General features: G+C 47.7%; 1 protein-coding gene across 7 annotated transcripts in view; it reads right to left on the bottom strand.

Moving 5' to 3' along the window:
• The window catches only part of MYRIP (myosin VIIA and Rab interacting protein), a 198812-nt gene that overhangs the window by 26556 nt on the left and 148016 nt on the right, over positions 1–24240 (bottom strand). For 6 of the 7 annotated variants that reach the window (XM_045200150.3, XM_053930477.2, XM_045200149.3 and 3 more), the window contains 3 exons: positions 21162–21312; positions 17967–18601; positions 7712–7951 (listed from right to left, as the gene is read on the bottom strand). In XM_045200150.3, coding sequence (XP_045056085.2) covers positions 7712–7951; positions 17967–18601; positions 21162–21312 — 1026 coding nt within the window. The remainder of the gene's footprint in view (positions 1–7711; positions 7952–17966; positions 18602–21161; positions 21313–24240) is intronic. The other variant, XM_045200151.3, reaches the window with a different exon arrangement.

The raw sequence follows: 24240 nt of genomic DNA, 5'->3' as shown, positions 1-24240 counted from the left end.
TAATGAACTGCATTGTGATACCCCCGGCTGCTTGTCACTGGCTACCCCTTAGGATAAATGAGTGCTTGGCCAAAGGCCATGCCCGTGTTGATTGCTCTGAGTCACCAAGCTAGTTTTTCAGGAGTGAGCTGTTTAACTTCCACATGTTTGTGAAAATTCCAGTTTTCCCCTCATTATTCATGTCTAATTTCATACCATAGTGGTAGGAAAAGATATTTGGTATGATGTCAATCTTCTTAAATGTGTTAAGGCCTGTTTTGTGACCTAGGATATGACCTATCTTGGGGAACGTTTTGTGTGTGTTGGAGAAGAAAGTATCAATATTTCCTGCTGCTGTTGCATTCTAGGAATGTCCTGTATGTGTCAGTTAGGGTCATCTGACACACAGTTTCAGTCCGACATTTCCTTAGTGCTTTTCGGTCTGGATGAGCTGTTGAAAGTATTGAAGTCCCTGAACAGACACTTCTCTAAGGAAGACATACAGAGGGCCCAGAGACATATGAAAAGATGCTCAGCATCACTAGCCATCAGAGAGATGCAAATTAAAACCACAATGAGGTACCATCTCACACCGGTCAGAATGGCTAACATAAACAAATCAACAAATATTGGAGAGGATGCAGAGAAAAGGGAACCCTAGTACATTGTTGGTGGGAATGCAGACTGGTGAGGCCACTGTAGAAAACAGTATGAAATTTCCTCAGAAAACTAAAAATGGAACTGTCCTTTGACCCAGCAATTCTGCTGCTGGGATTATACCCTAAGAACCCTGAAACACCAATCCAAAAGAACCTATGCACCCCAATGTTCATAGCAGCACAATTTACAATAGCCAAGTACTGGAAGCAACCTAAGTGCCCATCAGCAAATGAGTGGATCAAAAAACTATGGTACAGTTACGCAATGGAATTCTATGCAGCAGAGAGAAAGAAGGAGCTCATACCCTTTGACACAGCCTGGATGGAACTGGAGAGCATTATGCTAAGTGAAATAAACCAGGCAGTGAGGGGCAAATACCATACGATCTCACCTTTAACTGGAACATAATCAACAAGAGAAAAAAGCAAACAAAATATAACCAGAGACATTGAAGTTAGGAACAATCTAACAATAGCCGGAGGAGAGTGGGGAGGGGACAGTGGGGAGAGGGGATTACAAGAACTACTATAAAGGACACATGGACAAAATCAAGGGGGAGGGTGGAGGTGGGGGAGGGAGGGGGGTTCGGGTGGGCTGGGGTGGAGGGATGGGGAGAAAATGCAGACAACTGTAATTGAAAAACAATAAAATATATATATATAATACAATATTTAAAAATACTTTAATAAAGAAAGTCCCTATTGGGGGGGAAAAAGGTACTGAGAACATCAGGTAATGAGTATATAGTCATTCATCTTATTTCCTTTAAAATACATGTGGTTATTGTTTTATATATTTCATGAATAAAAAAATTTACAAGTAAAAGAAAAAAAAGAGAAAGTATTGAAGTCCCCTACTATTATTCTATTGTTGTCTATGTCTCCCTTTAGATCTGTTAGTGTTTGCTTAAACTATTTAGGTGCTCTGATGTTCGATGTATATACTTATGATTGTTACAGCCTCTTGATGAATGACCCCTTCATCATTATATAATCCATCACCTTTTTGGTCAGCTTTTGAGTTGAAGTCTGTTTTGTCTGACACAAGGATAGCTACCCATGCTCTCTTTGAATTTTCACTTGCATGGCGTATCTTTTTCCATCCCTTCGCTTTGGGTCCGTGTGTCCTTAAAGCTGAAACAAATCTCTTATAGACACACAGCTGGGTCTTCTTCTCCTCTTGTAAAATTTTTATTTACTTATTTATGTTTTTTAGAAAGATAGGAAGGGAGGGAGAAAGAGAGGAAGAGGAACATTGATACAAGAGAAAAACATCAATTGACTGCCTCCCTCATCCATCCCAACTGGGGATCGAACCTGCAACTGAGCACGTGCCCCGACCAGGAATCAAACCGGTGACCCTTCACTTTGTGTGATGGTGCCCAACTGACTGAGCCACACCAGTCAGGGCTTCTTCTTCTTTTTAAGTCTATTCAGCTACTCTATATCTTTTGATTGGAGAATTTAATCCATTTATATTTAGAGCGATTATTGACAGAAAGGTCTTTATAATGCCCTCTTTTAATTGTGTTTCTGGCTGTTTTGTTGTTCTCTTGTTCTTTTCTTCCTCTCGTGTGGTCTTTGTAAATTCATGATATTCCATTTCTCCATTATCAGTGGTGTGCTGGATCTTCTCCCCTGGACTCCTGGACTTCCACAAAGGTTCCTTTGTCCATGGGTAATTGTGTTATTTAGTGTTCTCCAGGGGCTCCTGGACCATGGCCACGAGGGGCTAGAGTTGGCTCACAGACCACTTCAGGGTCCAGAGCCATGTCCGGGGTCTGTACACCTACTATCTGATACATGGGTGGGCAAGACTCCTCCGGGGAGTGTGCCCATATCAATCGTTGTCATTCTTCACACTTCCATGGAGAGAAGGGTCACAGCTTTCATCGAATACCTAGAGGTCTGCAACCCTCAAAATGCCAACAGCTACTGCTGTTGAGATTTTTTGTTGTTGTTTATCAGAAATGGCTGCTGAACTTTATCAGCTGTTGTTTGGAATTACTTCTTCATTCGACATTTATGAATTTCCTACTTTATGTCAAATACCAATCTAGGAGTTTAACAACATAACCATATTTTCCCCCTTTTACTTGTAAATATAATGGAAAATATTAATGTTTCTTAAAATCGACATTACTACATTCCTAGACTAAATCCTACTTGGCCATTGTAAATTATTATTTTATTATGTAGTTGGAAACAAATTTGCTAGCACATTGAGAACATTTGAACGTTTATTAACCAGTGAATTAATATGTAAATTTGTGGTGGTGTGTGAATTTTGGGTCAGATTCAGGCCAAGGTTTTAAATAAATAAAGTAAACTTGGATGCTTTCAGTTTTTTTAATGCTAAAGAACAGTTTAAATAGTACGGGAGTGATTAGCACCGTGAACTTTCGACGGACTTTACTGGAGGAGACACTGAGTCTGGCCTCTTTCTGAGGAATAATTCCTTAATTACTTTGCCAATTTCTTCCATGGCCTGTTCAGGTTTTATAACGCTTCCGGAGCCAGGTTTGCTCCTTTACTTCTTAGGAAATAGTACTTAAAAAATTATTAGCAATATCACATTACTCACCTATAATTAGAAAAATCTTAAAGCTACACATAGTTCTTATTTTTCAAACATACGCACATACTATTTTAATTAACAAAATACATATTTATGTAAAAGCATTTACATTCACAACTCTTTGTCATGTATTTATTTGATCAACAGTAAAATATTCTGATGTTCAAGGTGCTTTTGGGTATTTACAATGAGGTCTCATTGAGGAAAAACTCTTTAGGGTTTCACTATTGCTTTGAGATGGATATTCTTAACCAGAATTCTCTATTTCGTTGAGAGTTTTTAAAGTATATTATGCATTAAATTTTTCCAAGGACCATTTTGGCATCCTTTGAGATTGTGATGTGCTTTCCAAAAATAGTACCTACCAAATGAAGTTTCCTGTTATTAACTTTATTTTTGCATTTTGAGAATAAGTATATTACTTATGGCTTGTGAGTCTCTTAATATTGCAGAATTTAGTTTGCTAGTATTTTATTTGGGATTTTGGTACTTGTGTTTGTAGTTGAGACCCTTCCTTCCTTCCTTCCTTCCTCCCTTCCTTCCTTCCTGCCTTCCTGCCTTCCTGCCTTCCTTCCTGCCTTCCTCTGTCTTTTTGTTCTCTTTCATTTTTCCATTCTCTCCATCCAGACTGGTTTTCAGGAGCACAGGCCTGCGCATTCTTCAGACCTTCAGACATACAGTATCTTTTTTGTCTTCTCTCCCCTCTTACCTCCCAGGATCCCCTCTCCTTAGGTTGTCTTACTTTGGGGCTTTAGTGGGGTCAGAGGCTTAACTTGGAGCCTTGTTTTCTAGACCTTTCTCCTTACAACCTTCTAGAGCTACTCTGCCTTTCTCTCTCAAACCCCGCCTGTCCAATATCCCGCTCTACCGCTGTGGATGACGCAACACCAGTCTTTCCTGACCCTTCAGTTAGCACCTGCAGTTTACAGAGGCTTTAAGGAAGCTTTGCATTGGAGTTCTGGCCAGCCTTTCTCTGGCGCTCAGTTCATCTCTGGCCTAGAGTGGAAGATGTTCTGCTGAAGCCCCACTGATCCAGGAGAGAACCTGGAACTCCGTCTTCCCAGATTGGCAGGCCCTCCCCCACCTCTCTGCACTCAGGACACAGCTGTGGGAATAAGGGAAGCCAATGACCACATGAAATGAGCCTCCCCACCTGTTCCAGTGCTGTGCATAAGAGCTCCACGTGGACAGCTAATGCTTCTCTTTGTCCCAGGCAACAACAGTTAAATAGAGAGTTAGGAAAGAGATGTTAATTCCGCCATAGGCATACGGCCTGCGGAAATCAGTGGAGTTCCTATGATACAAGCGAGTATCTGACACCGTGTTCACTTCAGCACCAACTGAAGATAAAGACACTTTTCTGAAATGCAGGGCTACCTGGATGGATGACAGTGACGCCTCTTGTGGATGGAGAGCTATTTTACAAGGGTGGGGCACACAAGGACGATACTTGACTTTATGTTAACCCTGTGCTCTCAGCAAACAGTTGGTCACAAGCACAGGAAACTTCAGAAACCCATGGCTCTGGGTTTGCTGGGACAGCAGCCGATAAACCTATCTCCCTGACCGCCAACCCGGATTGCGTCTCCATGTGACCCAGTGTCAAGAAACAGGGAGCAGCCACGAGAAGAGGCCCGCAGACGTCTCGTAGTTCAGAGAAGCCTCAGTATTTGGGTGAGAATTACTCCATGCAACTATAAACTTGAGAGACGACAGCTGGCCTGTGACTCCCTTGTGAAAAATAAAGCACAGTGACTCAGCTACTTGTGACAATAATTAATAAACAAGGACACTTTGAGAGAAAAATGCCTTCAGGACACTGGATGTGCAGGTTTGACCATAATGCAAGCATTGGCTAATTTGAGCCTTCAACAAACACTCCTGTTCCAAAAGCTCGACCCAGAGGACATCATTTGTCCTCTAAACAGTGTCACAAGTGATACTTAGGGCAGGAAACGAAATCCTATTTAATCCATTACATTTAGAAACCAGAAGGGACATTTCTGACCCAACCAACAATGAAGACCTGGCCTGGGTCCTAGGGATCAATTAAAAAACAAGACAGACGTGGGCATGTCGAGATGCTGGGAGCAAGTTCAGGGACAGAGGGCAGCTCTAGCTGCCAAGTGGGGAAATGACTGGAGAGGCCAAGAAGAGCCTGGAGGGACAGGGAGAAGAGTTCGGAGGTGGCGTACAGTCAGCAGGCAAGGAAGGACACTGGCTAGTTCCAAGGAGGGACAGTGAGCTAAGATATTAACCCAAGTCCACAGACAAAGCTTGTAAATAGCATTGTTGTGTTTCAAACTCTGTCTAATCCTGACACCTATCTCTATGCCCTTTTGCTTCTAAATAACATTCCATATGTAAACCCGAATTCCTGTTTTCCTTTCACAAGAGTAGCCCGTGCCTGATGGAGAAAAACAGATTAATTATCTTTTCTGCTTGCTCCATGGATTCTTACATCCAGCAAATGATACCTGGCTCAAAATTAGTTCATTGATTCATGGGAGGCTGGGGCAAGGACTTAAACTTTGAGAAACTGACCCATTTCGGAGCTTGAATAAGAGCAACTCTCCTAATTTCTTGCTCAGCGAGGCCATAGGGTGGGATGGGGGGCTTAAGTAAGTGCCCCTGTGGCCCCTCCATTCCCTGTTCTCAGTCTGCCCAGGAGAACAGAGCTCAGACTGGTGGCTGTGCCTCCAGAGGGTGGGGCTGGAGGCAGATGGGGGCTGGGAGTGCCCAACTCATCGGGCCTGGCCTGCCACCGGTACAGCATGAGCTCTGGAGCCTTGGGAATACCAAGCCAATAGGATGCAGAGCTGTCGTAAGAAATAATGGATATTCCTCAGTGACCCTCAGCTCCAGCAGACAAATATGACTGTAACGGGGCAGATACAGAACCTTTCCCCATCACTTAAAGTCACAGAGAGGGTCAGAGCCCATGACAAGTGAGGAAGCAAAGGGTTGGAGCCCACACCCCAGGGAGAAGCTGCCTGTGAAGGCCGAGCTCTGCTCTCCAAGCCACAGACACACCCGGGCAAAGAAAGACGTGTGTGCCGCCCATGGGCAGAGGGCCTTGCCAGCTTATGAGTGGGGACTTGATGGCTCTGGCGGGTGGGGTGGGAATGAGTGGAAGGCAGAGTCTGAGATGCTGAAGGACTCGGGCTCAGCCATGGAGCACGGTCCCCACTTCCCTCCTGACCTGCTCTTGACCACCTGTGGTCAGTCTGAGGCTGGCCTGGCTACTCTCTGGTACCCCAACTTGGCTGTTAAGCAGATGAAGGGGGCTCATTCATGCATGCATGTGGGTTACCATTAACTTGCTGGCTTATATGGCATCATCTCAAAACAAGAGCAAACTGATCACAAGTACAAAGAAATCTAGATATTTCCAGACAAGCGCTTATCTGGGTTACAGAAGAGACACTCATTGTAAAGGAGAAGGAGCCGATGGTTTGGGGCCACGTGGCTTTGTGGTGCAGCCCCAGCTCTGAAACCCATGAGCTGTGGGCCTTGGGTAAGTTCCTTCCTGATTAACTTCAGTTGCCTCATTTGCAAAAGGGGCCATATCTACATCAAAGAGTTTTTATTAAATGCACTAACCAATATGCGCAACGCACGAGGCACAGATGAGACGATCAACTCGTGTCAGCTTCTTCCCCCTCCACTGGAAGCATCAGGGACATCCCCACACTAAAGCGGCCAAGTCCAGCATGGACGTGTTTGGAGAAGCTGTCGAGGGAACCCAGGCACATGCTGGAGGACGGGGCAGAGCACTGAGCGGAGGCAGGGAGACTGGGATCCCTTTCTTCAAGCAGTGGGGTCTCTCTTCTGTGGTTTTCCAACAATGCCACTTGTTGGAAAACTCTCAGGGGCTGGCGACTGGGGGTGGGGAGTGGGAGGAGGGCAGGGCTGAGGCTCAGTGTTTGGGGCTGTGGGGGTCCTGGGAGTAGCAGTGTTTTTGATCTGCTTACTACTCTGGGACTCCACATGAGGACTCTGAGGCCAAGACAAACCAACCCCAATCTGAAAACCGCAGAGACAAATGATCCAGGAGACCGCTTGCACACACAGACCACGCCCTGAGGCTTCATTGCTGATTAAAAGAGGGATGGCTCCATGTTCCTGGTCCACAGGCACAATTCCTCACAGGAGGGTGAGGGACCCTGCTCCTTGCCAATGAGGGAGGGAGGTCATGGGCACGAAATTATAGACTTGAGACCGAAGGGCCATGTTGATGAAGGACAGTTAGGGGGAGATGAGAAGTCTTGGAAGGCTTCCATAAAGCACATGCTGGTTTCCTGACTGAATCACGCAGATCTAATCGGAAGGGCTCCCGTGGACTCTCCCAAGTGCACGGGGGAGGCCATTTTTGAGAGAGAGCTCTTTGCTGCCCCCACCTCATCCCCCCGCCATTTCTGTGCAAATACAGAACCTTTCCCCATACCCCAGCTGCAGGAACTGAGCTGTCTGCAGGTGGATTCTCGGCCCTTACCTTCATCAGCTCTTCCTGGATGCTCTGGCTATTGTCTTCAGAGGACAGACTTTCCTTATGGTTCTCAGACTCCGTCTTGGACTCGGACCCCTGATCCTCCCCCGAAGAGGTCTCCTTCTCGCTCATTTTCATTGCTAACTCGAACAACTTGTTCCTCACTTTATCCTCTGCCGTGTCTGCACCAGTCTGGGGGTGCCGAGTCTCGGTGCCGAGGTCACTCTCTGATAAACCACCTGACACCTGAATGAAAATGGGAATCGTGAGCTGAGAATGCCTCTGCTACAGGCATCTGGCTTGTTGACCCCAGTAACACCCAGTGAAGGATCGACCAGGAAGGGAACAGCTCTCTGGCCTGGTCTGTGTCCTCTACAGATGGGCGTTTGCTTTTTACTTTTATTTTCTCAAATACATGCATCTTAGCCCTTTGTGAAGGGGTTCGGGCAGATGAGCATCTATACTCAGAAACACATGGGAATTCATCAGTGTTTTTCATTCATCAGACACTTACTGAGCACGCAGCCTGGGGGGCACTGCGCTGGTGCCGATACGGCCAGGCTGAATAACCTGGCCTGCCCTTAGCAAAGAAGCTACATTGACACCTTCTCTACTAACTGTCACTATGGTGACTGCAGAGACAGGGGCCGGGGGGTTAGGAGGGGTGCTCTGATAGCCCACTGAGGGGCACTTGCTAGGGTGGGGTTAGGGAAGTCTTCCTTACGGAAGGGATGTTTGGGTTGATATTCAAAGTATAGCAGTTACCCAGCTAAAAGGGAGAGAGGGAAGAACAGGACTCTAGGGCCAAGATTTTGAGATGGAGCAAGGTCCTTGTACATTTGTAAGGGATACTGTGTGATATTCCTGTGACAATTACAATCCCAGCATAATAATTACATTGATGGCTCCTACTACCCACTTGTGAGTACCTCCTAAGCTCCCTCTATGAGTAGACCCCTGAGCAGGCCTGGGGAACTCCAGGAGGACACGGAGGCTGTGCCCCTCACTTTATTCTTGACCTTGACTTAGACAGATGTCTATGGAATGTTAAGATAACCCTCGGCACACCATCAGCGTCTCTTAGACCCAATTTAAATTTTTTGCGTTTCCTCTTTGAACTGTTCCATCTCTTTACAAGGCTTGACATTTCATGGCTTTCGTTATTTTGTGAAGGGCTTCCAGAGAATAAAGAGAAAATTGACTTATATTTTACATAAAATATAAGTCATTCTACTTTGCATTTACTCTTATGGGTTCATTGGGCCCTTTTAAAAATCTAAGGTACACGATGGGATCTTTGTGATCTTATTTTTCCTACCTTTTGAAATATTTGGCTATTGCATCATCTTGGGAAATATCTTTCATTATTACTCATCAGTTATTCCCAATTATGCTGAAAGAGACTCAGACAATATTACAGAAGAATAGAATTGCCCAGAAGGATGACTTAGCAGTGAAATCAATCATCACCATTTTGCGTTTGCTTTTAGCTCATTGCATATGGCTGAGAATTCAAAATTTCATAAGGGCAGAGAGAAGAAACTGACAGAGAGCAGCACGTGGTGATTCACTCGGTGACTCAGCAGATGAACGCAAAGCGGAGCACCGCGCTCTGGGCTCTAACAGTGACGGCCAAGTGGACTGCAGACCCGAAATCCCAGACTGAGAGTCTGCTGACGGTCACGCCTGAGGTGAGTTACCTTCAACTCGAGAACCAATGAGGGCACAATGTATGAATGAGGACAAAAATGTGGTTGTTTTCACTTAGTTAGTCATTCAGCCGGGAGGGCTTTATCCCACAGCTTTTGCAACCAGAATCGGGCCCGTCCTGTGTTGCTGAAAAGGTGTGTGGCGGTCTTTCATTCTTAATGATATTTGTGCATCAAGCTGGCTTGACACAGTTTGTAATCGAGCAAATGTTAAGGGCAGCTGACGACATAAAGGCATTAGAAGGACACAGGTTGTAGAAACGAAAAACAATCACTGGATTGATCAGTGAAACCAGGTCCATCAGCCATGACTGTTTTTTCCGGTCCTGCTAGAGAAGGAGGAATCCTTTTGGGACATGGGGAAGCTTCACGGGGAGAAGGGCCTCTGAGCAGGTTCTTGAAAGATGAGGACAGTTTAATATGGAGGCATGAGGTCAGGCATGCTTAATGGGGAGGCAGCAGAACCAACAAGACCCAGGACAGGTGAGCCTGCTTGGTGCAGTCGAAGAAAAAGGCCCAGAAGTGGAGAGAGTGGGGAGCTTGGGGGTTGGGAGAAAACAGGCCTAAGTGTCAGCCAAAAGGAGCCGAGCTTTTCCTAGCGAAGAATTTGGCTATGACTGTTGCATGATGCACTAGGTCAGCCAGGAAGGCAGCAACTGGCTACAAACCCACTCCTGGTGACCTGCTCTTACCGTCTCACCGGACGGGTTTAACACGCCCAACGGTCAATTCATCTTAACTCTGTCTCGCTCCGCTTTGACTTTGGCCTATTTTTTTTTTTATTATATAGGAACTTATGAAGAATTAGTCAATGGTGATCCAGTCCATATCCAGCAGACAAGCACTGAGTGCCTACTATGTGCTGAGCCCCACAATGGGCACCGAAGCTCAAAGGCAATAGGGACGCTGTCCCTGCTCTGGTGGAGGTCATGGTCTGATGGAGGGAGGAACACCCGACCAGGTTATCGTGCTACGCTGGGGTTCAACACACACACGGGGAGGGTGTGATGGGGTTTAGAGGGTCTCATGAGGCCCCCTTAGTTGGTTGAAGGGGATGTTGTCAGGGAAGCGGAATTGGGATAGCTATACCCGAGCAGAACCTTAAAGAACGGAATCCTAAAAACCGTAAGGGTAGACCTCACGTTTTATTGGAGTTGAGCATTGTATCACTGCTGAGTGATGGCCCCGGAGCTCAGTAAGGACCTGCAATCGTGCGCACAGGGACCCGACACCCAGGAGGCGCGATGCCGTAAACGCGATAGAAGTGTCATTGTCAAAGGCCACCAGAGCTTCAAAACTAACTTGGGAATATCTGGCCATGTAACAGTGATCGGTAGATTAACAAAGACTTACATCTCCAAAGAAGCATTGATACAGTAAGCCCTCACCTAAAGTAGTCAATAGGTTCTTGGAACCTGTGACTTTAGGGGACACAACGTGTAATGAAACCACTTTGACCACAGGCCAGTGGACGCGAACAGAAGGGAGGTCCCTATGCCATATTTCTGATCGCAGAAACATTGCCAAAGAAAGACCCAGGACAATTCTAATGTTAAACATTGAAACAAGTGGGAGCTATACAGACGTTTAAGAAAGGCTAATAAAAACAAAAAAGATCATTATTTTTTTTTTAACTCACTTATTCTAGTTCAAGCTTGCCAGGGTCTGGAGCCTGTCCCAGCGGCTCAGGGCACAAGGTGGGACCCACACAGGACAGGATGCCTAGTCACTGCAGGCCCACTCACGTACACCCACACTCACTCAGACTGGGACAAGGCACACACGCCAGCGCACCTCACATGTGCATCTTTGGGCTGTGGGGGAAATGGAGTCCCCAGAGAAAACCACGCAGACATGGGGAGAACGGGCAAACTCCGCACAGAGAGTGGCCCTGGCTGGGAATGAATTGCTTAATATCCTCATCGATGGCACGATGAAACAACGTTGAGCAAAATGACGGCATTCAGAGGACCTGCTGTAGTGAGAATATTCTCCCGGCCTCAAACCCTGGTCCGGAATGTAAGAGAAACGCTCATCGTCAAACAAGTAAACTAAAACACAGCATCTGAGCCTCCGGGCGTGGTGGTGGGCTTCTCAGGCATCCAAAGATCAGCTCCACTCCCGACCCCCCTTACCACTCCCTGTTCTATGGCCACTTAGAAAACATACCTCCCCCAACAACGTACATGTGTGAAGGGAAGAACCAGCGGTGGAGCCGAGCTACACCCTCGGAGTGGGGTCCTGAAATGGAAAGGCCTAGGATGGAGACTATAAGAACCACGTAGAAGGAAACAGTAGTGTTGTTGTTTTCTATCCGTTCACTTATTCAATTTACGAGTGTGCAGCGAGGTTCTCGGCCATCTGTTCGAAGACCCCAATAGTGAGACAGTAAGAGTAGGAAACAACCCCTATCTTCAGGTAGCAGAGCGAAAACGACTCGACTGTGCTAGATGTTGGCAAACAAAGCAGGGGGTGGGGAGCATTATCCGTATTCAAAAATGACTAACAGAAAATGGTAACACGCACCTACGGAAAAACACGGCAGAGCAAAAAAGCAAAAGTTAGCTTGAAGATACCACACAAATTTTCCTAACAACCAGGACACAATGTCTGTAAGTGGTTTTGCACTTTCGTTAAAAAGGGGGTAATACAGAGAGTCCGTGACATGGGGAAAGTTACAGGGGATAAGCACGCAGACTGAAAGACCATGGGATGAGACGGGACGGGGAGACTGGGGAGACGCGGACTGAAGAGACAGCGACAGCACTGCCTCAGGATTAGAACCTGCGGCTGAAGGGAGGGGCGGCGGAATTAACCTTGGGAAAACATGAGCGAGTTGGAGGACAGACTGGGGAAGACCGAGGAAAAGACAGAAGCGGGGAAACAGTGAGAGACGATTGCAGACGTGGAAGACAGAGAATCAATACCAGCATGCAGACAACAGGGGGCCTGGAAGAAGCAACAGTCACAATGACAGAGGAAGATGCCCCCAAGTTGAAAAAGTACCTGAGTGTGCACACATCACGTGCCACAGTGTGAAATAAATACACGCCTACCGTCTCGACAAGAATGCTTGCTTTCTAAAGAAACAACAAATCAAATAATTTCGAGAGGAGAAGCAAATGGTATATATACAGGGGGAGGCAAAGTACGTTTACAGTTGTTCATATAGAAAGTAACACAACGATTCATAAATAATGATACAGGAATACAGTGTGTGTCTCGTGGAGTAACAACTGTGAACCTGCTTTTGCCCACCCCTGTCTAAAGGGAAGATTAGCCATCTTCAGGCTTCCACCCAACACTGAAATTATCTGCTGCAGAGTGTTGGAGGAAAAGAGATTCTGACCGACAAATTTCATGCCACCTACGGGCGCCAGGGCATTGGAGTTTATTCAGGAGGACGGAAAGATGTGTCCAGCTCTCTGTGATGACAGCCTGCCCAGAGACTCACGCAGGAGGGAGGATTTGAGGTCGGGGAGGAAGGTCGAGGATGTGGGGAAGAACTTCCGTGTTCGGCGAGCTTCATCTGCTCATCACGGCTGGTGAGGTGAAGAGGGTGGTGGAGAGCGACCAGCAGACACAGGCCGCTGCATCATCGGGGCGACTCACCAGACTGACGAGATGGATGGGGGGAAAACCACAGAAGGATGGAGACAGCAGCGACTGAGCGTGGGGAATTAGGAAATGAAGACAGGCGGGTATGAAGGCAAATGAATGCGAGCTTCCGGGGGCAGGACCGTGGAGGAGATTCAGGTGTATCAAGAAGTAAATTATTCCCAAATAGTAAATACATTTGGAGCAATCCAATCAAAACTTAAAAAAAGGTTTTTTTGGTATTTGAAAGCAGGTTTTTAAAAATCATTTATAAGGGTAAAAGAATCGATAAAAGTCAAGACACTTTTAGAAAATGTCATTGACAGAAGCAACAGGAAAGGGAAGACCATCTATCAGACATTGAAATACATTACAAATTCCTGTAAGTGAAATAAAGTTGTATTTGCACCTGAAGGAACTTCTGGATGAACGGAACAAGAGAGAGAGTAAAAACCAGGCTTGGGGAAGCAAAAGAAGGTTAATAGATATTAAAGAGGGTATTGAAACCAGCAGATAGAGGGGGAATTATTTAATAATGATTTGGTGAGAAATACTTGATCCAAAAATATAAGGTGACATCTCACCCTTCGTATCATCAAGGAAAGGAAAGTATTAATGGACTAAAGGGCTAAATGTAAAATACAAAACTACAAAGAATTAAGAAAATATTCATATAACCTGGGGGATTTGAAGCTCTCTTAAATGAGATACCAAATAAAAAAGATAAAGGAAATAATTGATAAGTTATTAAGAAAAATATTATAAATTACTAATAACATTTTTGCATGTAAACCGACTTAGATAAAGTTAAGGCAGAAGTGATAAATGAGGGGAGAATATTGTCAATGTGTAACCATCAAAAAACTAAAATCTTTATATGTATGACCCATGGACATGAACTAAGGTGGGGGAATGATGGTGGAAGGGGGGTACAGGGGAGAGGGGAATAAAGGGGAGAAAAAAGAAAAAAAACCCTAAAATCTACCATATAATTACAAAATAAACCTAATTCATAAAAATCAGTAAGAAAAAAGCAAACGGTGCGACACAATAGAAGGAGGTAACTGTGTCTTTCACAGAAGAAAGCATGCAAAGAGCTTTGAATATAGAAAAAAGGCTCAACTGCAGTAGTAACTATGAAAATGGTAACTACAAAGAACTGTGCTCTCTTCCTCACGCATGTTGGTGACAATTTAACAGACTAACAGCCCTAAGCACTGTGGACAGTAGGAGAAAACACACTCGAACAGCGCCACGGCTGTGCAAATCGCTGTGAGGTTTTGGGAGCTTGATCTGGCAAGCACTCACTAAAATTAAAGAGCTTTATACCCTTCCCCGTCAGCAATTCTACTTCCTGTGCTTTTACAAAGAGACCTGCACAATGACATTTTCTGCAGTAGTTTTTATAACATCAATGCAGAAAAGTCTTCAGTACCCATCACTATGGGAACTACTGACTGTAGATTCCTCCCCACCACCGAGTGAGTGGTGGAGAACCCAGGGAGTTGGGTGGGCACCGGGAGCAGCCTGCCCCAGTGGGTAAAAGTCTTTCATCGCTAGCACTGCTTAGAATTTTCCGTGCGTGGTACAGGGCGGTACTAAAAAGGTGGACTTTTGTTAGATTTGTTTGTTCAGAAATTCTCTCCAGGTCTCCAGGTGAGGAAGGATTGCACCCGCATTGCCTGCGCCCTGGGTGGGCCGTTCCCACCCCCACCCTCCTCCTGGGGACCACGCAACACAATCTTCTGCAGGTGCTGTGTGTACCTTTGTGTGTGCTGACATCTCTACTGCTTTTTGTCAAGAGAAGGAGGCAGAAGAATATGGAGAGAAAGATGCTGGTTTTGCTAAAACACAGATACATTTCCAGAACTATATTTCTAAATGTACTATGTGTGTATAAATGCACAAATATGACTGCTGTCACTTGGGGGGAGATGACAGGGATTTAGGGTTGTGGTCAACGGGGACTATATCTATGTATTGAAATGTATGAAATTTATTAAAATTTACAATATATAGTAGACTAAATAGAAGGGAAGACCAGGCAGGAGGCCAGGGTTTTGAAGTCCCTGGAAGTGCAACGCTGTCGCCACCTAGCGGGAAGAAGAGGACACTGCTAGGAAGGTGGACATATGGTAACACTGTTGCCAGCACCTTTGTCTGGGGCCTTGCTTCCTCCCTATAGGTGCCTTGCAAAGATTAACGCCAGAAGGAAACTTTCCAGCCACTTCAGCATAAATAGGAAGCTCAGGTACCTAGTTATGGTGCATATATGGCAATTTATACCTGCAAGTGTGCGGGCAACCCCCAAGAATATCCCTGAGGGAAGTTACTCAGTCTCCAAAGACAGCCTGCACTTGAGCTGGATAATAATGACTCACAGCTACACAGAACGTTGTATTTCTACTCTGCATCACAACGATCCCAGGGGCAGGTTTGTAATGACCTTGCTTTACAGAGCAGAAAGTGAGAGCTGGGACCAAATACAGGACTTCTTGTAGAAGGCACTCACTGTATTAGCAGGTCGGGCAGGACTGACGCCGAACTCCGCGACCTGAGGGCCTCTGTGTGTGTCCACAGCTATCTTCATGGGGGCCCCGGGATCGGGGACCTGGCTCCCACGTCCATAGACAGTCATTGTGGCCCACGCTGGATGTCCCCAACCTGTGTGCCCTGGATCTACATCAGTTTCCTGCAGCCGTGAGGGGCGGTTTCTGGCCCTCTGATAGTTCCCTACTTCAGGTCCGGTCTGTCTCTTCTTCCCTGTCTGAGGGATTGCTCACGCACCATCCATGCAATCCTGGCTGTGCGGGGAGTTCACGCCCACCCTGGGTAGGATTGCTCCCCGCCAATGGGAGGTGGGAGACTGTGGTGACTACGCCCTGTCCTCCAGTGTGACAGCTCTGAGCTCCGATCCTTGCTGCTTCTCACAGGGTCCCGGTGGGATGGAGCCCTCGGGCCTGTAGCGTGCCTTAATCGGCCTTTCTCCCTCCCCTTTCTCACTCATGGGCTTCCCGGGACCTCCTCCCACATACACCTACATCCCCATCCCTGACTCAGGACCCGCTTGAGGTGGAGCCCAAACTGAGAGTGCAGGGCATGATGGCTGGGCACTCCTGAAGGAGCAGGGACACTCAGGAAGTGGGTGTGGCTTCTCCAGGAGTGTAAAAAGTCAAAGTTGATAGTAACGCAAGAGAGCGATGGTGTGTCCCCACGGAGGGCACAGGCGACATACATCTCCCATAACACTCCCAGTTTCAGATCCTGCAGTCCGCTGCTCCTGCAAGGTCACTTCAACTCTCCCGGCTACGCGCGTCAGTCCTGAGTTTAGAACACGCTGCTGTGGGAGGGCCAGGGTGGGCTCCACGAAGCTGGGTGTTTGGTCCATGGTGATCACAGCCCTCTGCCGGGAAGGGGGGGGGACGGGGCAGGGCGTGACCACAGGCACAGAGCTGGGACAAGCAGCATGTATTTAGAGAGAATAAAATTGGTCTGGTTACCAGAGAACCTAGAGATTCTGCCAAAAAACTAGCAGAACTGATCAACAAATTTAGTAAAGTAACAGGACACAAAATGAATATCCAGAAATCAGTTGATTTTTATACACCAATATGAACTATCAGAAAAAAAAAAAAACCCTAAGAAAACAATCCCATTTACAATTGTGTCTAAGAAGTAAAACACCTAGGAATAAATGTAACCAAAGATGTAAAGGATCTATATTTGGAAAATTATAAAGCACTGAATAAAAAAATTGAAGAAGACACAAATAAGTGGAAGCATACACCATGTTCACGAGTAGGAAGAATGAACATGATTAAAATGTCCATACTACCCAAAGCAATCTATGTATTCAGTGCAATTTCTATCTAGATACCAATGGCTTATTTCACAGAATTAGAACAAAAATGCCAAAAACTTATATGGAACTACAAAAGACCCCAAATAGCCACAGCAATCCTGAGAAAGAACAGAGTTGGAGGAATCATGCTACCTGATATCAGACTATACTACAAGGCTGTAGTAATCAAAACAGCATGGTACTGGCTTAGAAACAGACACATAGATCAATGGAACAGAATAAGAGTCCAGAAATAAACCCACACCTTTACGGCCAATGAATAATTGACAAAGGAGGCAAGAGCGTACGGTGGGATAAAGACGGTCTATTCAACAAGTGGTGTTGGGAAAACTGGACAAATGCATGCCGCAAAATGAAACTAGACCACCTTCTCACACCACACACAAGAATAAACCATATGGGCAAAGCCACCAAGAATTCTGAGAAGGGGTGTGATATGGACTCAGGATCCAGAGAATGCCAGGAAATCATGCCCTGAATGATCCCATTGAAATAACATTTCCTGAGCTCCGGTGCTGTGTCTAGGACAGAGCTCAGCTCTTTATAAATATTATTGTATTCACTCCTCTCAACCCTACCAAAACCGCTGTTTTACAGACAAGGAAACTGAGACCGAGAGGGATGCCTTCCCTGGGTTGCACAGCGGGATTTGAACTCTGGAAGGCTGACTCTAGGCCCCTTACCCCTAAGCTGGTGGCCCTCAAACTTCAACGCACAGTAGTATTATCAGGAGAGCTCCTTACGCACAGATGGCTGGGTCCTGGCCTCTGAGTTTTTGACTCAGCAGGCCTGGCACGTGGCCTGGGAATCTGCATGTCCAACCAGTTCCCTGGTGGTGCTGATGCTGCTGGCCTGGGGCCACCCTTTGCAAACCTACTTGGAACTCTAAGCTCTCATCCCTGAGAGGAGGCATGGAACCCCAGGGAGTTGAAATGACCTGCCTAGGTCCCTCAGCTATTTAGCAGCCAACACCAAGATGAGAATCTGGGTCTGTGAATTCTGAACTCGGGACTCTCTCTGCACCTTGTGCTTGGAGGAGGACACATCCTTCGGGAAAGAGTGTGTGTGCACTTGCACACACCTATTTTATTACCTGGTGTGTGTTCAGCTCCTGGGAACGGGCGTTGGGGGAAGGCAGCTCCTTGCTTGGCTCCTCAGAGCCCACTCGGGCCCTTATCCACCTCCTGGCCCGCTGGTCTGCAGCATGGGGGGCCTCCTCGGGCTCGCTGCTGTCCGAGGTCTCCCGGCTGGGTGCCTGGGGATTGAAGTTCACATCCAGCTCTCCCTGGAGGTGCATCTTTTCAGCTGCAGGGTTCCTGGGGGGCTTCCTCTGCAACCAGGACAGCCTGGCCCGGCGCCCAGCCTCCCGGGAAGAGCCCGTGGAGGAGGTCTCGGAGTCAGAGCACATGGCTTCCGGGTTGGGGGACAGCCTAGAGGAAGCAGAAGCAAAGGGGCCACGGTCCAAGCCTTGGGCCTGCGTGGGCTGAGGCTGGGGGTTCCCAGGCAGACCCTGGGGCCGTGGGCACAGAGTGCTCAGGGCCGCACCCCAGTCAAAGTCCTCCTCGCTGTCAGAGCCCATCTCCTCGTAGGCAGATGCCACGCTGGAAGCAGCCTCCAGGGCCTGAAATGTGCCACTCTTAGCCTTGGCCAGCAGGCGGGTCGGGGGCAGAGCACCATCCTTCAAGGCCAGCCAGTTCCCATCAGGGCTCTGCAAAACTGGGGCCAGGTCTGCAGGTGGGAGGGAGGGAGAAACCAGAGAGGGCTGTTACCATCTTAGAGAGAGGGGGCACGGCCGTCTGTCACTTTCCCATGCCTGGCTCCCGGGGGGGCCTTAGGGAGCATCCAACTCTAGCAAGTCCATAGGGGCATGCCTGGTTGGGAGCAGGCTTAAAGGTCCTCAGGAAGCCCCTTGAGGCCTCACAGGGACCGTCCCCTGATTTTCATGTCCCAGCTGTGCACACAGGGGATGCTCAGCCCAGGTCTCTAAAGTGATCATGTGTTTGGGGAGTCCATTAACTGCTGTAAGCACTGTTGAGACCAAAACCAGAGTTGCTGTGGTTTGCTCGTCCCTTGTGTCCCAGTCGCTGACCCCAATGGTGCTCCAGCACCAACCCTCCCCTGAGGCATAAACAGAGCTGCTGAAAATAGCCCAGTGGACGTTCATCTGCTGAGGTGACCTCCGTCTCTGGGCCTCCTGTTCTACGCTCTGCTGAGCCTGAGCCATGCCCACAGGAGGAATCTGCTTCCCGCCAAACCTATTGGACAGCTGTCAGGGCCTCTGCGGTGGGCCTGGACACTCCAGCACGCCCCGGGCCCGCGCTCCTCAGGGGGACCAGCAGTTTTCTCCAGAAGGGCCTATTCGTTCATTTATTTTCATTTTCAGTCTCCATCCTGAGGGATGCAGGGATGTTGGGACAGAGTGGGAAATCTTGTGTGTGTGTGTGATGTTGGACTAAGTTTTATGTTTAATACCACTGACAAATTACACGTGGATGCCTTATTTTACAGAAAATTATGCAAACAATCATGTTTTGAAAACCAAAACCCTCTGCAAATGTATTTGGAGTGCTCATAGTTCACTGGGGAACTATTTTGTGAAATGGAGTGTCTTTTAAAAGGCTTTATAATAAATATCCTTTAAGTTTATCAGTTTGTGAATTTGAATTTTGAAGTGCTGTTTTTGTCCCGTGGAATCTGAGAATCCCTTCTCTGTGTGAATTTTCAATCCATGGTGAGAGACAAAGAAAAAAATAGGAAGGAAGGAAGGAAGGAAGGAATATGAATATGGGTATGCTGGGCAACAGGGGCGGAAAGAAAAGCATATGTAGCTCTGGCTGGTGCGGCTCAGTGGATTGAGCGCTAACCTGCAAACCAAAGGGTTGCTGGTTCAATTCCTGGTCAGGGCACATGCCTGGGTTGCGGGCCAGGTCCCCAGTAGGGGGCGTGCAAGAGGCAACCACACATCCATGTTTCTCTCCCTCTCTCCCTCCCTTTTCTCTGTCTAAAAGTAAATAAAAATAAAATCTTTAACAAAAAAAAAAAGAAAGAAAAGCATATCTAGAAAGGAAAATGCACTTAAACAATAAAACCCCAAACCATGTACATCCATAAGGAAAATTTCATGTGCTGACAGAATTTTTTGCAGTTTCTACTGATAGGTACTAAAAGGTTAACATGGAAACGCTCCTTTTTGGAAAATCTTTAGAATGACTGTTCAAAAATACTAATGTTTTTACCTTTTTGTACTGTGATAACAGTGGAATTTGCTTACATAGCTGTTAGTTAAGTTTTTTCCCTTATAGAGTAGAAGTGATAGCACAGCCTTTAAAGGCATTTTTCTAAAATGGGTATTTTGCTGCTGCCTTATTGCTGTTGTTGCTGAGGAAAGGGGTCAAGACTCGACTGATAACATAGGACAGGGACAAATGTACCTGGCTTCCGTGACCTAAGTATGTGCATCTAGGTCAGGAAGAAACTGACCCATGTGGGGTGGGGCAATCATCTTCACTCCCATCGTTCATGGCAGAGCCGTGCTGCTGGGGTGCATTTTCCTAGCCAGGACTACATTTCCCAGGATTCCCTGCATCGAGCTGGGGCCAGGGGACCAGCTCTTGCTCAGGGGCTGGGAGTGAAAGTGGTGTGTGTGTGTAATGTCCCTGCTCAGGTGGTTAGGCAGCAGGTGCACTGACTTATTCATCTCTCTTCCTCCGCCTGCAGGCCAGGTGTGGATGACCCAGCAGAAGACTCAGAGGCCCCAAAAGGACAGCACAAGACTGCCTGTTGCCTGATGAGGAGTGAAACTACTGCATTAAACCTCCTAAATGTTTAGTCATTCGGCATAGCTGCAGGTGTTACCCTAACAAATTATATATGTCAGGTTTCAGAAAGGACACTCTAATAACCAGGGGCTGGGACCCCAATCCCTGGGAGCACTGACATGCCCCGCTAGGGTGGACTAGCGTCCCTGGCCTGTGTAAGCAAGACATTCCCTGCCGCTCTATAGGCCACTGGCTAGTCTTAGTCTCCACCCACTCTCCAGGCCGTGTAAGTAGGCTGTGCCATTCACACGCCTGCCCAGGAGCCCCTGCTGCCCAGGCAGAAAACGCAGTCACACCGTGGACTGTGTGCTGTGCAGGAGGCCTCGTGAGTCCATGGCCTGGCTGCCCTGAAAGGGCACACACCACTCAGAGGGACGGAAGAAGGGCTGAGCGGCCACGTGACAGCCAGAAGCCTCCAAACTGCCCTTTCAAAGCCCACAGACCAATGAGATGCTGCTTAGAACAGTTACTTGTCCGGTCCAGCCTGTCCACGCTGTCCCAGCTGGACAACGCCAACTCCTCCCTCGGCTGCTGGCCCGGGTCCCCCAGCTGCCTGGACACAGCCTCCAGCGAAGAGGTCTTCAGAGCATCTTCTCTGGTGGGTAAGAACGCAGACTGGGGCTGTGTGGAAAGGAAAGAGGGGAAGGGGTGAACTCGTGGGGTGCAGGCACTGGGCGGAATGCCTTCCACTTTGCCACAGACCCTGAGCAGCGTGGAGCAGACGTGATGGTGTGGGCTTTTCTCGTGTTCAGGCTCAAAGGCTGCAAATCAGTATATGAGGCCACAGAATGGTAGAAATGGTTCCTGTTCATTCCACTGCAAGCAGGTCAGGCCTCCCTGAGCTCCTTATCCAGCCATCTTCCCCCCTCCACCCACCAGTATTTCTTAGTGGTCAAAGTGAAAGCCTCTTTTCCTCAGACTCCAAACTTGAGTTCCAGCAGTGTAAACAGTAAGCACAACATACGTGCTGCAATAGATAAATGAGCCAAGTATGGCCACTCCGCAAGTCCAGGACTATTGCAACCTAGTCCACTTCAGCACCCGCATTAAAGAAAGGACAATAAACTCTAACCCAAGGGGATGTGGGAGAAACAGGATATCCAATGACTAACAGGAAATGTGTTGAATTGTATCATATATGTGTTACAAATATTATCTACAGAGAACTTGAAGCTCAAATATTATACAAGGTCTGGCACAAATAACGCCCCCGTTTAATTACAAAATCATAAGCATATAATTCTGTAACATAACAGTATCACACTTGAGCACACCCTATGACATTTTAGGTGAAATGTTCAAATTACAACTATAAATTACTACATCCTCAAACAAGCATTACTTCTGCCGGACCCTGGATACAAAGAATCTCATCCAACAGAGATCAATTTTTTCCTTTGTCATGTAATGAAGGAATTATCTATTGCAGGTGAGTTCATTGTCTTTTTTTTTTTTTCTATAGATACACTGAGGAGGGAAAGGGCAAAGCCACTTGGAAGCGTCTAGGATGCAACCTGAAACCAAGACCTGACCACTGGCTCGGGCTCAGGAGCGGTCTGTCTCCACCTGCTGGCAGATCTCGGCACAGCGCCCTGCACCTCCTCTCCCAGAGAGAAATGCGCTGGGCAGCACAGCAGGTGCCGAGAAGTCGAGAGGAGGAGACCAAAGGAGAGCGCCTGAGCCTGTGGAGAGCAGTGGGCAGGACCCTGGGTGGCTGGAGCTGGACACAGGGGTCAGCTGGCCGGGGCTCCAACACCACCTCTGCTCTCACACCTTGGCCAAGTGACTTAATTACTTAAAAAAAATTTTTTTTCTTTTTCAGTTACAATGAACATACAATTGTATTAGTTTTGGGTGGACAACATAATGTTAGACATTTATATGACTTACAAAGAGATCACCCACTAAATCTAGAACCCACACAAAATGACTTCATTTCTTGAGAGACATGGAAACTGAACCCTGCCCTGTGCACAGTAAATGCATAATAAATGGGAGCTTAAAAAGGTGTTTAGAATAAACAAGAGGAATTCCAACCAGCACCAGGACACCTGGGTGGCAGCACCCAGCCCCCTGGCTGGAGTTCGAGGAGGGGACTGTGCACTCGGCAGCCTTGCCCCGAAGCACAGATAACCAGTCTGAGAAAAGACACAGAGGGCTCGGAGGATCAAGGCCCAGCATCCATCCCCAGCACCACGCCAGGGCCCAGAAGCTCTCAGACAGTAGGGCACCTGGCGCACCTCATTGGAGAGGGTGGTGCAGGCTAGTTCCGGTTCAGAAGGAGTCCTGGGAAACCTGTTCTGTTTCCTCCCACCAGGCCATGGGGCTGAGCTGGGAGGAAGACGGGTCTACAGAACAAGTACGGAACCTCTAAGCTGTGTACAGGGTCACAACATCCCTTGCATCCCTCTGAAGGCAGGAGAGAGCAGAGGGGCCCCCAGACTTGCCTTTCAAGGCAGTGCCACAGGTCGGTGCAGCCCAGGGGCCAGATGAGCTTCCCCACCCATCAATCTGATAATATGCTGAGTGCACTCAGTTCAAACAGGCCATGGTCTGTGGGAAGCTGGGCTGGGGGCCTGGGCTTCCTCTATGCTAACCTGTGCTAGCTACACCACAGTCTGCGGCGAACATCTACCTCCTGCCTTCAGTCCCCAGGAGACTGTGACCGCCCAAGGGCAGTTAAGGGCCTGGTGATGGTGATGTTCCACAGCTCCTGGCATAGTAGCTAGCCCAGAACTGGACATAAATGAGTGCTGTGGAGTGAAAGTGATTTGGGGTGGGCTGGCTGCAGGGTGGGATTTCAGAAGGGCCTGATTTTTTTCTGACAGCATCAAAGGTTTTCACGGGGTTGGGTATTCGGGGAGCCAGCTCGGATTTGCTGAACCCTTGGCAGATAGTAAGTGGCTATCAGAGAGGACAGAGATCAAAGCTGATGGTCCATTGGCAAGTGATGCCATAAAAATGAAGGACAAAAGTCCTTCTATGGCAACCCCCCCCCCCCCCCGATTCAGGGTGACAGACCCTCGACACCCCGCCCACATGCACTGGAGCCAGAGGACTCCCCGTCCCTGTGATCACACACCGCCTGTTCGCCGTCACAGTCAAGCACCGACCTGTCGGCTCCTCCACAGACTGTGGGTGCCCCGAAGGCTGAGCAGTCCTTTGTGGGTGTGGTCCCCAGCCCCGTGTGTGTGGCTGAATCTGTGGGACTCAGGTGTGGCCTTGAGTTGCCGACAGCCTATTGCCAGGCGCACTATTACTGCCGCCTCAGAGAAGCTACTTTCTATTCCCTTTTTATGTCTCCAAGCTCCTCCCTGTCAGTCACAGAGCACATGTTTTAAAATAGGGGGAGGGTGGATAATATTTAATGTTTCATTTTGTAGTGGCTCAAATAGTATTTTATGCAGAAACGTGTGTGTCTGTTGAAGGTGGCCAGGGTCCACTTTTATGGGACAAAAATGCCCTCCAAGGTACAAAAGCCAAGACCCCCAAATGAAAAAATCCCTCTCTGGTCCCCAACAGGGAAGATGGGTAAGCTTCTTCGTGAGA

The sequence above is a fragment of the Desmodus rotundus genome, chromosome 8 (assembly GCF_022682495.2).
Source record: "Desmodus rotundus isolate HL8 chromosome 8, HLdesRot8A.1, whole genome shotgun sequence".
Taxonomy (NCBI): Eukaryota; Metazoa; Chordata; class Mammalia; order Chiroptera; family Phyllostomidae; genus Desmodus; species Desmodus rotundus.
The sequence above is the reverse complement of the archived record's forward strand: the minus strand, read 5'-3'. Positions and strand labels throughout refer to the sequence as shown.